Source organism: Alosa alosa, chromosome 6 (assembly GCF_017589495.1).
Source record: "Alosa alosa isolate M-15738 ecotype Scorff River chromosome 6, AALO_Geno_1.1, whole genome shotgun sequence".
NCBI classification, from domain to species: domain Eukaryota; kingdom Metazoa; phylum Chordata; class Actinopteri; order Clupeiformes; family Clupeidae; genus Alosa; species Alosa alosa.
In genome coordinates, this window is record NC_063194.1 from 36,500,386 (window position 1) to 36,515,693 (window position 15,308).

Below are 15,308 nucleotides of genomic sequence, written 5' to 3' on the forward strand. Positions count from 1 at the left end.
ATACAGATTTTACAAGTTTTATTTGCTACTTGCTAGACTGACAAACGTATATTATAGGCCTACATTTAATAAGTGTTCAAAATCAATTTATGGGATTGGGGTTGGTTGGTGCAGCCAAGCTCGTCCAGGGCGGGCACAGATGGCTTCCAGGACGGGCCTGGCCCCCCAAAGCCCCCCCCATGACGCCGGAACTGCAGCACTAGCTCATAGCGGAGCGGAGCTGGCAGAAGATTGAGAACTAAACATGAATTGTTGTTAAAGTGACCATTTACACCAGTGCACCATTTATAAATTTGTTAAAAAATACTGCTAATTTGATGCTGTTTAAGTGATTAAAACAAAATTACTGTCATTGTAATTATTGAAATGATAGGCTATATATATATAGCCTTTACACGGAATTATTTTTGGAATCTGATCCCTTATCATACCTGTTCATTCGTACTCGTCGCGCGACTTATCATGACTAAATTCAAGATGGCAGCGAACGGTAAACTTTCTGAAGGTACTGTCTGTATAAATCGTCTTGTAAATAAACTACCAGTGCTTTTTCAAGTTCTCAATGTCTCGTTTTAAATGTCAGGGCCCTCGGAAGTATACCAATGAAGTGTGGAGCTAAATGGTGTAAAACAGTGATTTATTTGCATGGCTAGGCCGATGCCCGAGGCACCCCTTTTGAAAACCTGTTGATAGCATCGGCTAACTAGCGCCAGATTTCGGAGTGCAGGGGACAAGCAGAGATGAGCTATGAAAAGTAGAAAAGTTCACACTCAGTATCATGTTTCAACACACTTTAGGTCAATATCACACCGAACTCCTCCTTTAAGGACACCAATTTTCTTTGTGAATGAATAATGTATCATAAATAAATGTTCTTCCTTAAAATACAGGGGGCATAAGTATTTGAACCCCTGTTCAAACCCCTGTTAAATTCCCATAGAGGCAGGCAGATTTTTATTTTTAAAGGCCAGTTATATCATGGATCCAGGATACTTTGCATCCTAATAAAGTTCCCTTAGCCTTTGAAATTAAAATAGCTCAATGCAAATCAAACCAGCTAATAGGCTAACTGAAATACACACCATGCCAATCTCTAGGTATGGTGAAGGGTATGTGATGATGTGGGGCTATTTTAAGGCAACCTTAAATCAGAATTTATGGAAAATCTTAAGGTGTTTTGTGCAACAAGCCCCAGGCTTCCTCAAGCATGGACCATTAAACTGTGAATAAGCGGCCAGGCATGTAGTTTAGAGACTCATGAATGACTTTGACTATTTCTGCATGCACGCACGTGCACATGTAACAAAGATCGTAATTCGTCCGCCGCTCACAGCCCTCGAACCCGCCACCTCAACACACACCGGCATGGGAGTCGAGCGCTCTAACCACTGAGCTAAAAGACCAGGCTCCCAATTCAGCAGATAAAAGCGTTCTTAAGGTTAGGGCTGTGAGGATTTACATGGACAACTAGCACGCTAGCTCAGTTCGCCTCCGTTACACACACACACCTTCCTTGTGCTTCTCTCGGGTCATGAGGGAGAGGATGGTCTTGGCGTAGTCGTAGGTCTGCTGTTCGCTGGGCGCTCCGGAGTACTCCCCATAGTTGGCCAACTCATCCACGCCTCCCAGGTCACAGATAGTGTCACTGAAAACACACACACACACACACACACACACACACACACTATTTTAAGGCAATTTCATTCGTTCCACATCCGTGTTAGCAACAAGGGGTGTGTATGGTTTACGACTTATATGACTTCATTCATTCATATTGCAACACACACGTTAACATCCCACACACGTTATTAGTCCATGCTTCTTTTCACTAAACTCGACAACTAGTTTGTTGCCTGTAGCAGTGATGACCTTCCCTCGTTGGAGAAGGCAAGATGCTCTGTTGATGTGTGTTAGCGCATCAGGCTAGAAGCTCTGTTGATGTGTTAGCGCATCAGGCTAGACGCTCTGGTGATGTGTTAGCGAATCAGGCTAGACGCTCTGGTGATGTGTTAGTGAATCAGGGCTGGTCTTATGATTTTGGAAGCAACATGGATAGATAGATAGATACTTTATTGATCCTCAAGGGGAAATTCAAGCACATTTAAACCGATCCAGGGGTTCACCTTATGATTACATTTTCAACCAAGCAGCACCTCCACAACCAAGGTGTTACTCTCCATCACACTCATACACACAGTCAGATTTTACCCCCTCTTGCATGCACACACATGCACACACACACACCTGTACACTACAGAAGCTCCTCCTCCTGCCACCATGGTCCAGATGCGTCCTCGGGGGTTAAGGATGGTGAGCTTCAGACTGGCACCACTCTTCGCATCCAAATCAGCAATGTAGGCCTCCTGCAAGCAGAGACACACACACACACACACACTCCATCAGCGTAGGCCAGGGTGCATGTGTGTGTGTGTTGCATCTTAGTTTAGTAACAAACACATTTTGGTACGCCACACACACCCCTCTGGGTACGCCTCACACTCACACATTTGGGTATGCCCCACACACACACACACACACACACACACACACACACACACACACACACACACACACACACACACACACACACACACACACACACACACACACACACACACACACACACACACACCCCTATATGAGCCTGGAATACACATTTTCATCAGTCGCCCACTCCCAGCAGAGGGAAGCATTTTATTTACCAGACTTTTCAGTTTAAACACCTGGCTTGCAAAAACATGCTTTTCAGGTGGAATGAACTTTATTGACAATGTTAACCTTTCTGGAATCACAGAGAATATATCAGACCAAGCAGCACAGAACTCAGTTGGATTGGGCTGAAAACTATCGCCTCTCTGCACCACCAAGTATTGTTTCTGCCGATTTGTTCTGATAAGCGCTTAGTAGACGTACAGACAGAACAAGACATCAACAACTCGGCTAAACCAAAACAGTCTTCACAAGCTGAAAGGGTCATGCCGAACCCCCACACACACACAATCAACAACTCTGCTAAACCAAAACGCTCTGCACAAGCTGAAACGGTCATGCCGAACCCCCCCCTTCTGTAGGGCCCACTGATAATCACCCGGCAGCCCCCACTGAAATAAAAACCTTGGAGGAACATAAACAGCGAGCTCAACAATGCCCAGCCACACACACACACACACACACACACACACGCTCAACAGTGCCACGTCCACTGGAACAAATGAGCATGAGGAGATAAGCCATGTTGGAGTGCTGCAGAAATCTAGATCATCTGCCGCCATCAGGAGATTAGTTATGCTGTTAGGAGTCATGCTGTGGAGACGCCATCAGGAGATTAGTTATGCTGTTAGGAGTCATGCTGTGGAGACGCCATCAGGAGATTAGTTATGCTGTTAGGAGTCATGCTGTGGAGACGCCATCAGGAGATTAGTTATGCTGTTAGGGAGTCATGCTGTGGAGACGCATCAGGAGATTAGTTATGCTGTTAGGAGTCATGCTGTGGAGACGCCATCAGAGATTAGTTATGCTGTTAGGGGAGTCATGCTGTGGAGACGCATCAGAGATTAGTTGCGCTGTTAGAGTCATGCTGTGGAGACGCCATCAGGAGATTAGTTATGCTGCTAGGAGTCATGCTGTGGAGACGCCATCAGGAGATTAGTTATGCTGCTGGGAGTCATGCTGTGAGATGCATCAGGAGATTAGTTTATGCTGCTAGGAGTCATGCTGTGGAGACGCCATCAGGAGATTAGTTATGCTGCTAGGAGTCATGCTGTGGAGACGCCATCAGGAGATTAGTTATGCTGCTAGGAGTCATGCTGTGGAGACGCCATCAGGAGATTAGTTATGCTGCTAGGAGTCATGCTGTGGAGACGCCATCAGGAGATTAGTTATGCTGCTAGGAGTCATGCTGTGGAGACGCCATCAGGAGATTAGTTATGCTGCTAGGAGTCAGGCTGTGGAGACGCCATCAGGAGATTAGTTATGCTGCTAGGAGTCAGGCTGTGGAGACGCCATCAGGAGATTAGTTATGCTGTTAGGAGTCATGCTGTGGAGACGCCATCAGGAGATTAGTTATGCTGTTAGGAGTCATGCTGACATACCAGTGTCTGACAACAACAACATGGACACTGCTGGAATGACAGTGGAAAGCGAACTACCTCAGAGTACCCATCACCATCACCATCTCCACCCCAACTCCCCTGAGCACCCATCACCCCATCACCATCTCCACCCCAACTCCCCTGAGCACCCATCACCATCTCCACCCCAACTCCCCTGAGCACCCATCACCATCTCCACCCCAACATATGTCACTCCCTGCAAGTATGCAGAGACCGATGCCAATAACCAGGCAGCTTTTTAACAGCCCAATACCATCAGCAGATCCCCTGCAAACTGACAGGCTGTGTTATATCAGCCCGAGACCTTCAACTGTGTTCCCAACCTTTACAGCACCAGAAAAGCCACCTCTGGGTACACCACACACACACACACACACACCTCTGGGTACGCCACACACACACACACACACACCCACCCACCTCTGGGTACGCACACACACACACACACACCCACCCACCTCTGGGTACGCCACACACACACACCCACCTCTGGGTACGCCACACACACACACACACACACACACACCTCTGGGTACGCCACACACACACCCACCTCTGGGTACACCACACACACACCCACCTTTGGGTACGCACACACACACACACACACACACACACCCCTCTGGGAACGCCACACACACACACCCACCCACCTCTGGGAATGCCACACACACACACAACCAACCAACCCACCTCTGGGTACGCCACACACCCACCCACCTCTGGGAACGCCACACACACACACACACGCCTCTGGGTACGCCACACACACACACACACACACACACACACACACCCTCTGGGAACGCCACACACACACACCCACCCACCTCTGGGAATGCCACACACACACACAACCAACCAACCCACCTCTGGGTACGCCACACACCCACCCACCTCTGGGAACGCCACACACACACACACACACCTCTGGGTACGTCACACACACACACACACACACACACCCACTTACCACACACACACACACACACACACACACACACACACCTCTGGGTACGCCACACACACACACACACCCACCCACCTCTGGATACGCCACACACACCCACCCACCTCTGGGTACCCACACACACACACACACACACACCCACCCACCTCTGGATACGCCACACACACCCACCCACCTCTGGGTACGCCACACACACACACACACACACACCTCTGGGTACACACACACACACACACACACACTTCCCCTCCACCTCTGGTACTTTACACACACACACACACACCCACCTACCTCCGGTACGCCACACACACACCCACCTCTGGGTACGCCACACACACACACCTCTGGGTACGCCACACACACACACACACACACACCTCTGCACGCTACACACACACACACACACACACACACCTCTGGGTAACGCCACACACACACACACACACCACCTGTACGCCACACATATTACACACCTCTGGTACGCTTACACACATAACACACCCCTCTGGGTCAGTACGTCGACGCCACACACACACACACACATTATTCTTTTCATTTCGGTACATACCTTTTACATACACACCTTTGGGTACGCCAGACCTTATTACCACACACACATGGGGTGTACCTCTTGGGTACACGTTACACACACACACACTTCTGGTACCAGAGATTTTTTACACACACACACACGTACACACACACACACACACACACACACACACACACCTCTGGGTACACACACACACACACACACACACACACCTCTGGGTACGCCACACACACACACACACACACACACACACATTACACACACACACACACACACACACACACACCTCTGGGTAGGCCACACACACACACACCTCTGGGTAGGCCACACACACACCACCTCTGGGTACTACACACACCACACACACACACACACACCTCTGGGTAGGCACACACACACACACACACACACCTCTGGGTAGGCCACACACACACACACACACACACCTCTGGGTAGGCCACACACACACACACACACTGGGTACTCCACACACACACACACACACACACACACCTCTGGGTACGCCGTAACGCACACACACACCTCTGGGTAGGCCACACACACACACACACACACCTCTGGGTAGGCCACACACACACACACCTCTGGGTACGCCACACACACACACTCTGGGTAGGCCACACACACACACACACACACACCTCTGGGTAGGCCACACACACACACACACACCTCTGGGTAGGCCACACACACACACACACACACACCTCTGGTTACACACACACACACACACACACACACATTAATGCTTTGGTAATACACACACACACACACACACACACACCTCTGTGCCAATAGGCCACAATATCAATTTAATTCCTTTGGTATAATGACATTAACCCACCTTCTGGGTAGGGCTACACACACACACACACACACACACACCTCTGGGTACACACACACACCTCTGGGTAGGCCACACACACACACACACACCTCTGGGTACACACACACACACCTCTGGGTACACACACACACACACACACACACACCTCTGGGTACACACACACACACACACACATATACACACACCTCTGGGTACACACAAACACACACCTCTAAGTATAATAATAATATAACACACACACCCTCAGTACACACACACACACACACACACACACCTGGGTACACACACACACACACACACATATACACACACCTCTGGGTACACACAAACACACACCTCTGCCACACACACACACACACCACCTCTGGCACACACACACACACACCTCTGGGTACACACACACACACACACACCTCTGGGTACACACACACACACACACCTCTGGGTACACACACACACACCTCTGTACACACACACACACACCTCTGGGTACACACACACACACACACCTCTGGGTACACACACACACACACCTCTGGGTAGGCCTCTCTTCCAAAGGGAGGAGGGAAGTCGACATCTCCCCACTTGGCCTTGCAGATGAAGTCAGCGGTGACATCGATCTTGGCAGCCATGTCCAAAACATACACACCATCCTGTGTCACCACTGCAACACACACACACACACACACACACAGGCAAGGGTCAAATACAGGCACACACACAATCTCAACTAGAACACAAACTAAGCTCTGCAGCTAAGGGTCAAATACACACACGAAAACACTTACCTGGATAAACTAATCTTTATTTCACATAAAATAACAAAATATTTATTTATCACATAAAAACATTAGAGATTGATTGATGATTGTATTGTGATCTAAATATATCATGTATAAAACAAACCCAATACCTAGGGGATTGAACTATATGTATAATAATATATTTAACTAACCCAATACCTAGGGGATTGATCTCCAGGTAGGTGAAGTAAAGGTCCTCATATATGTATGATATATAAACAAACCCAATACCTGGGGGATTGATCTATATGTATAATAAATAAACAAACCCAATACCTAGGGGATTGTTCTATATGTATAATAAATAAACAAACCCAATACCTAGGGGATTGATCTATATGTATAATAAATAAACAAACCCAATACCTAGGGGATTGATCTATACAGTATGTATAATAAATAAACAAACCCAATACCTAGGGGATTGATCTCCAGGTAGGTGAAGTAAAGATCCTCATACAAGTTGAAGAGTCCCACAATGAAGTTGGCCAGAACCCTGTAACACACACACACACACACACGTTATAAATTCACATTCACACGTTATAAATTCACACACAGGTTATAAATTCACACACACAGGTTATAAATTCACATTCACACACACACACACGTTATAAATTCTCACACACACGTTATAAATTCACATTCACAGGTTATAAATTCACACACACGTTATAAAATCACATTCACAGGTTATAAATTCACACACACACACACATCATAAATTCACACACAGCAGGTTATAAATTCACACACACTTAAGAGATGCACACATGCAGTTGATAAATTCCCATTTACACACAGGTAAGGCGCACACACACACACACAGGTAAGGCGCACACACACACACACACACAGGTAAGGCGCGCGTGCGCGCACACACACACACACACACACACACACACACACACACACACTCTGCCTACAGTTATGGCCGGGATCACACTAAAACGTTTTTTTTAATAATGTATGCACAAATAGACTACAATTTTCTTTAGTTCAACGTACTAAATTCTTATTCTACATAAATATTGTTGGCCAACGTGTTCAACTTGGCTAGGTCGTCAAGTAGTCATTTCTCGCAGGTTGTCAACCTGATTTCTGCCCTTTATAATCCTGTGGTAGCATGGTCCATTTAAACAGATTGGAGTGCAGCTTCAATGGACCTCAATGGCACTTCAGGATATGTTTGTTTTTCAATGCTGCAAAGCTACAAATATATTGGACAAATGCTTCAAAAATGCAATTTCCTCTCTGGGAGTGAATGGGGCAGTGGACCGGCCAGGGCGCTGGGCTTCTGCATTATGATTGGAGGAACTGGCCAGGGCGCTGGGCTTCTGCATGATGATTGGAGGAACCGGCCAGGGCGCTGGGCTTCTGCATGATGATTGGAGGAACCGGCCAGGGCGCTGGGCTTCTGCATGATGATTGGAGGAACCGGCCAGGGCGCTGGGCTTCTGCATGATGATTGGAGGAACCGGCCAGGGCGCTGGGCTTCTGCATGATGATTGGAGGAACTGTCGGAGTGGCTGGACCTGTTTTGGCGAGGTGTGGTGCAAGTGCGAGGTGGCATCCACAGCATCGATGAGGGAGCTACATACAGGAAAGTCGGCGAGAATACAAAGCAGCAGCTCTCCGCACAAAGACTTCACCGCAGCACTGCACAGATCTGGCTGGATCTTTCAACACAAACTAGATCCTCACGCTTAGCCAGCACTGCACAGATCAAACATGCCTCTCCACACAGCACTGCACAGATCAAACATGCCTCTCCACACAGCGCTGCACAGATCAAACATGCCTCACGCTTAGCCAGCACAGATCAAACATGCCTCACGCTTAGCCAGCACTGCACAGATCAAACATGCCTCACGCTTAGCGCTGCACAGATCAAACATGCCTCACGCTTAGCGCTGCACAGATCAAACATGCCTCACGCTTAGCCAGCACAGATCAAACATGCCTCACGCTTAGCCAGCGCTGCACAGATCAAACATGCCTCACGCTTAGCCAGCGCTGCACAGATCAAACATGCCTCACGCTTAGCCAGCGCTGCACAGATCAAACATGCCTCACGCTTAGCCAGCACAGATCAAACATGCCTCACGCTTAGCCAGCGCTGCACAGATCAAACATGCCTCACGCTTAGCCAGCACAGATCAAACATGCCTCACGCTTAGCCAGCACAGATCAAACATGCCTCACGCTTAGCCAGCACAGATCAAACATGCCTCACGCTTTTTAGCCAGCTGCACAGATCAAACATGCCTCACGCTTTAGCCAGCACAGATCAAACATGCCTCACGCTTTAGCCAGCACTGCACAGATCAAACATGCCTCACGCTTAGCCAGCGCTGCACAGATCAAACATGCCTCACGCTTAGCCAGCACTGCACAGATCAAACATGCCTCACGCTTAGCCAGCGCTGCACAGATCAAACATGCCTCACACTTAGCCAGCACCTTAGCCAGATCCTCACATCCACACAGCACTGCACAGATCAAACATGCCTCACGCTTAGCCAGCACCTTAGCCAGATCCTCACATCCACACAGCACTGCACAGATCAAACATGCCTCTCCACACAGCACTGCACAGATCAAACATGCCTCACGTGTAGCCAGATCCACACAGCACTGCAAAGATCAAACATGCCTCACGTTTAGCCAGATCTGTACAGCGCTGATTCCATCCAACCCACCCGCTGATTTGACGACACCGGACCAGGAAGCCATGAAATTTTCTTCCAGATACAGGTCTCTTTACACTTTCAAAGTTTACAATACTTCGGTTTGTCTGAGGAAACCCTCACCACACTACCACAGAAGGGTAATTATATGTTGAGCATTGTCACTGGTATAAAATAGTGATGTGGCACCTTGCCCTGTTAGCATCACTGTAAGTGATAACGCAAATAAACGGTCTTGCTCAAAACGCCACCAATTATCGTAATTTTGCTCTCAATCAAAAGTTGTTAACTAGCATAGACCCTAGGTTGTAAACTAGCATAAATAGACCTACCGTAAATGGACCCTAGGTTGTAAATTGCTGTAAATAGTATAGGTATATATACACTCTTTTGATCCCGTGATGAAAATTAGATAGATAGAGCATAGGTTGTAAACTACCGTAAATGACCCTCGGTTGTAAACTAGCGTAAACGGACCCTAGGTTGTAAACTAGCGTAAACGGACCCTAGGTTGTAAACTACCGTAAATGGACCCTATAGCTGTTTTTACTCTGGAGTTACACTTTAAGGCTTTCCAGACCCACTCTCCGTTGAGATTTGAGAAGCGGTCTTGTGTTCAACTGAACATTTAACCCATTTAGGAGAAAATACCAGTAATACAAATAATAAATAATAAAATACCGGAATAGACCCTTTCAATCTTTTCCAAGAAACTAGTGGTTGAAACGTTAAAAAACACAGATACTTTGAAATTAAAATGAATCAGATTTTAACGTAATGCTCTACAAAATGTTGACTTTAAAACTATTTTTTTTTTTGTCCTCAAGCGAGTTACCATAAGCTAAATGTTGTTTCCTGTGCCACCAGAAATCCTGTAGTTGATATATTGGGTTTATAAATCATATATTTGGCATTCAGCAGAAAAAAAACAGAGATAGGAATTTCGGTCTATATCGCCCAGCCCTAATTTTTGTGATGTCAAAACAATGATAATCCATCAAGAAGATAATGCTGCATTCAAGAGTGTAAGTAAGCAATGGAAATAAATAAATAAATAGCTGGAAAAGCAGAGGGCCGAGGGCTCCTAGTCGCAGGCGCAAGGGCGACGCGCAAGTGCATGCACACACACACGCTACAGACAGATGTCCACATTGGCACACACAGATTAAAGGCGCCAACACACAGCTTATTAATAAACATAAACACACACACACTTACTCTTTTCTACTCTGAGGGACATGTGACAGCAGCTGTTGTGTGACCATTTCCTCAGTGAGCTTGTCGTCCACGGCAACCAGCAGCTTCTGAGCTTTGGCGTCCACGTCGCCCACATCAACCCCACCTTCATGATGAAACAAAACCCAGTCCCCCTCCCGCGCCGCGTAGATGCACACATAGAACTCCTCATCCTACACACACACACACACACACACGAAGACAGAACATGAGAGGTTGCCTACCCAAAAACCTTAAAGCCATGGTTCGGAGTAATTTCACCCTAGGGTCCTTTGCACCATGACCCCGAGCCAAACACCCTCCCAGAACCTGTTTTCCCTTGGTCGAACCCTGGTCGAAAGAAGCTGTCAGAAATGAGTTTCTGCAGCGCAATGGTACCAACTTTTATCTCGTAAAATTACCCCACTAATAATGCCCTGAATGGTGCTAAACTTCTACAGTAGTACAACTATGTTCTTTACTCATAAAACAAGGCATTGAAAAGTTTGTAAATACACCAGGAGTTTATTTTAATAGCCTGATGGATGCTACTATACCGCTGCGTCGACGTTACTTCCGTGATATGGGAAAAGCCCGTAAAAGTCCTGACAGGAAGCGATTACATCAACGGTTTTGGTATATCCAGTTTTTAATATTTTTTTTCCTAAGTGTTTACAACTTAGTGTTAACTAATAATTGTTGCAAACTGGTACTACGAACAAAATATTAGTGCATTCCTGGATCTACATCCTTATGCAGGCTTCCTGCCAGGACTTTTATAGCCTAGCTAGCGCCACCACTTCTCAATGAGACGTGGTCTGGGAACCAAACGTTCATTTTCTCGTATTTGAAAAAAATGCCCAGATCCGTTTATTGGGTGCCACGGATGTCTATCAAATGCGCCTGTGCATAGCTCATCATCGTCTTGCTTTCCCCCTGTTCTGTGATTGGTTCCCTATCTCAGGCGAAAATTTGCTCCATGGTCTCCAGGCTGCCTTAGCAGCGTGAATCAAATCGCGCGCGCAAGGCAGCATGGGAACACCCAGGCTAGGACTTTTACGGGCTTTTCCCAAATCACGGAAGTAACTTCGACGCAGCGGTATAGTAGCACCCATCAGGCAAGTGTTATTTAAATAAACTCCTGGTGTATTTACAAACTTTTCAATGCCTCGTTTTATGAGTAAAGAACATAGTTGTACTACTGTAGAAGTTTCGTATCATTCAGGGCATTATTAGTGGGGTAATTTACAAGATAAAAGTTGGTACCAAAGTTGGACTGCAGAAACTCCTTAGTTTCGGACGGCTCGACCAGGTTTCGACCAAGGGAAAACAGGTTCTAGGAGGGTGTTTGGCTCAGGGTCATGGTGCAAAGGACCCTAGGGTGAAATTACTGTGAACCATCGCTTTAAAAATGTCCCTTTGCAGTTATCAACTGCTATAACATCTACATAGCAATCACAATTACAATCACACACACACACACAGCAGCTCATCAATAATACAAAAAAATGCACTTTACCTGCTTATGAGGCACGAACGGCTCAATGAGGAAGTTCTTCAGGATTCCCTTTGCCTTTCCAATCTAACACACACACACACACACACAGAGAGAGAGAAGGTCGGTCAAATCACACACTCAAACAGACAAGAGAAAAACATCAGTCAAATCAAACACACATGATATGGCTTACATATTAAACACACACAAACAAATAAATGTACGCACACATGCACGTTTCTCACTGTGACAATTAGTGAATCACTTTTAAAAGCAGAATGTTATTCTCTTGCTGTTATTCTAGAATGTTATTCTCTTGCTGTAAGTTGCTTTTGATAAAAGCATAAATGAATGCATCGAATACCGAATAATAAAACAAATGTAATATGTAATGAATGTAATATGTAATAAATGTAAAAGTAACTGACACACAGACAATACAATCGGATAACCCCATCATAGTCACTAAAATATATTAGTTTATTTGCAAAGCTTCGGTCCACGAACTAGCACGTTGCTACTACCAACAATAGGCTGCTGAAGCACACGGGTCATCAACAGTCACCTCGATGCGAAGTTACAATGTTTTGGAAATGCACGTCTGAGGGGTGAAATGCGTGGCGTGGCGTCAGGTGACAGCGTAGGGCTTGGAGGGGTGAAATGCGTGGCGTCAGGCTACAGCATAGGGCTTGGAGGGGTGAAATGTGTGGCGTCAGGTGACGGCGTAGGGCAGGGGTATTCAATTAATCTTCAGCGAGGTCCAGTTACGGAAAATTTCCTCAAGCAAAGGTCCGGAGCATTATAATGTTTAACGTGCGTGTTTAGGCTATGTATGTATAATTTAGATAGAGATAGATAGATAGATAGATAGATAGATAGATAGATAGATAGATAGATAGATACTTTATGGATCCCCAAGGGGAAATTCAAGAAATATAAGATTGTAGGCCTAGGCCTAATGTTTAATGTGAAATAAAATAAGTATATACAAATAAACATTCGAAATGAGGAGAAATAAGGCAAGATAAGAGTAGCCTAATTGGGGAGAAAAACTGAGTGACTGAGCCTTGGCTAATTTTTAAGATCTTAACGTGAACTTAAAATAAAATTTGAGCTGAGACAAGGATGGATATTCCACAGCTGGTTCCTTGAACCCATTAATCAGCAAGTTTAATTTTTTTTTTTTTTTTTTTTTTATGTTGACCCGAAATCCTGGAAACCCAGGAATATCACGTTGTTGGGCAGTGAATGCATGTAGGCTTAACTAGATTGTGGTGGATCAATCATATTGCCTTCTTAAATCGTAAAATATTCTGTGGTCTCAGTTCACTGTTGAATGGGCCTAGCCTACCCTACCCTACGCTTGCTGAAAATATATGATTTGTCTAGTAGAGGCGCTTAAAATCGCCTGTCTCAGAATATATAGAAGAGGTCCAGGGCAATTCCTCGCAAAACTGTCACATCCATATTTAGTTGGCGTTACGGACGTGACAGTTTTGCGTGGTATTGCCCCTGTATTGTTATATAAAGCTCTGTTCTTGCTGTCTAGCTTTCTCCTCTTTGAGCAATCGATGATTTGTACTTCTCGTTAACTTAGATATCCATCTGATTGTTTCTCGTCCCGTCTCCTCTCCTCGCTCGTTTCAGGCTATCAGTCTCATCCCCATAGTAGGCTACTTTACTCACTGACTTGACTTTATCAGAATTCACAGATTTCACTGGCTGAGTAGCAGCAAGTGAAATGATGGTTCCTGAAGCTTCTGAAGTAAATGTTATCCTAACCAACGAAACATTTAGCGCAGCTTTGAAATCTTACGTGAAAATCTAAATTAGGCTTTTATGGTCTGGGTCCGGATAGGATCACGTCACGTCCGGACTCGGACCGCGGTCCGCCATTTGGTGATGGCTGGCGTAGGGCTTGGAGGGGTGAAATGCGTGGCATGGCGTCAGGTGACAGCGTAGGGCTTGGAGGGGTGAAATGCGTGGCGTCAGGTGACAGCGTAGGGCTTGGAGGGGTGAAATGCGTGGCGTCAGGCGACAGCGTAGGGCTTGGAGGGGTGAAATGCGTGGCGTGGCGTCAAGCAACAGCGTAGGGCTTGGAGGGGTGCACGGTGCTGCAGAGGCCTCTGGGGGGCTACGGCGTCACTGTTAGGGTTCTCTACGGCGTCACTGTTAGGGTTCTCTACGGCATCACTGTTAGGGTTCTCTGGGGGGCTACGGCGTCACTGTTAGGGTTCTCTACGGCGTCACTGTTAGGGTTCTCTGGGGGGCTACGGCGTCACTGTTAGGGTTCTCTGGGGGGCTACGGCGTCACTGTTAGGGTTCTCTACGGCGTCACTGTTAGGGTTGCCGCTAAACCTATGGCTCCTTAAAGATTAATAACAGCAGCCGCTAAACCTATGGCTCCTTAAAGCTTAATAACAGCAGCTGCTAAACCTATGGCTCCTTAAAGCTTAATAACAGCAGCTGCTAAACCTATGGCTCCTTAAAGATTAAAGGGACACCAGGCAAGCCTGATGCTTTTTCTCTACGAAACTCTCCCTCGCTCGGTCTGAAGCTCTTTTCCTTTTCTTTGCGTCTTCAGTCAAGGGTTTTC

At 46.5% G+C, this 15,308-nt stretch overlaps 1 protein-coding gene across 2 annotated transcripts in view; it reads right to left on the reverse strand.

Moving 5' to 3' along the window:
• LOC125295802 (ATP-citrate synthase) overlaps positions 1–15,308 on the reverse strand; it is a 53,786-nt gene that overhangs the window by 30,548 nt on the left and 7,930 nt on the right. For both annotated transcript variants that reach the window (XM_048245305.1, XM_048245306.1), the window contains exons 4-9: positions 12,734–12,796; positions 11,218–11,408; positions 7,723–7,802; positions 7,037–7,167; positions 2,245–2,363; positions 1,509–1,645 (exon numbers count right to left, since the gene is read on the reverse strand). In XM_048245305.1, the coding sequence (XP_048101262.1) occupies positions 1,509–1,645; positions 2,245–2,363; positions 7,037–7,167; positions 7,723–7,802; positions 11,218–11,408; positions 12,734–12,796 (721 nt within the window). The remainder of the gene's footprint in view (positions 1–1,508; positions 1,646–2,244; positions 2,364–7,036; positions 7,168–7,722; positions 7,803–11,217; positions 11,409–12,733; positions 12,797–15,308) is intronic.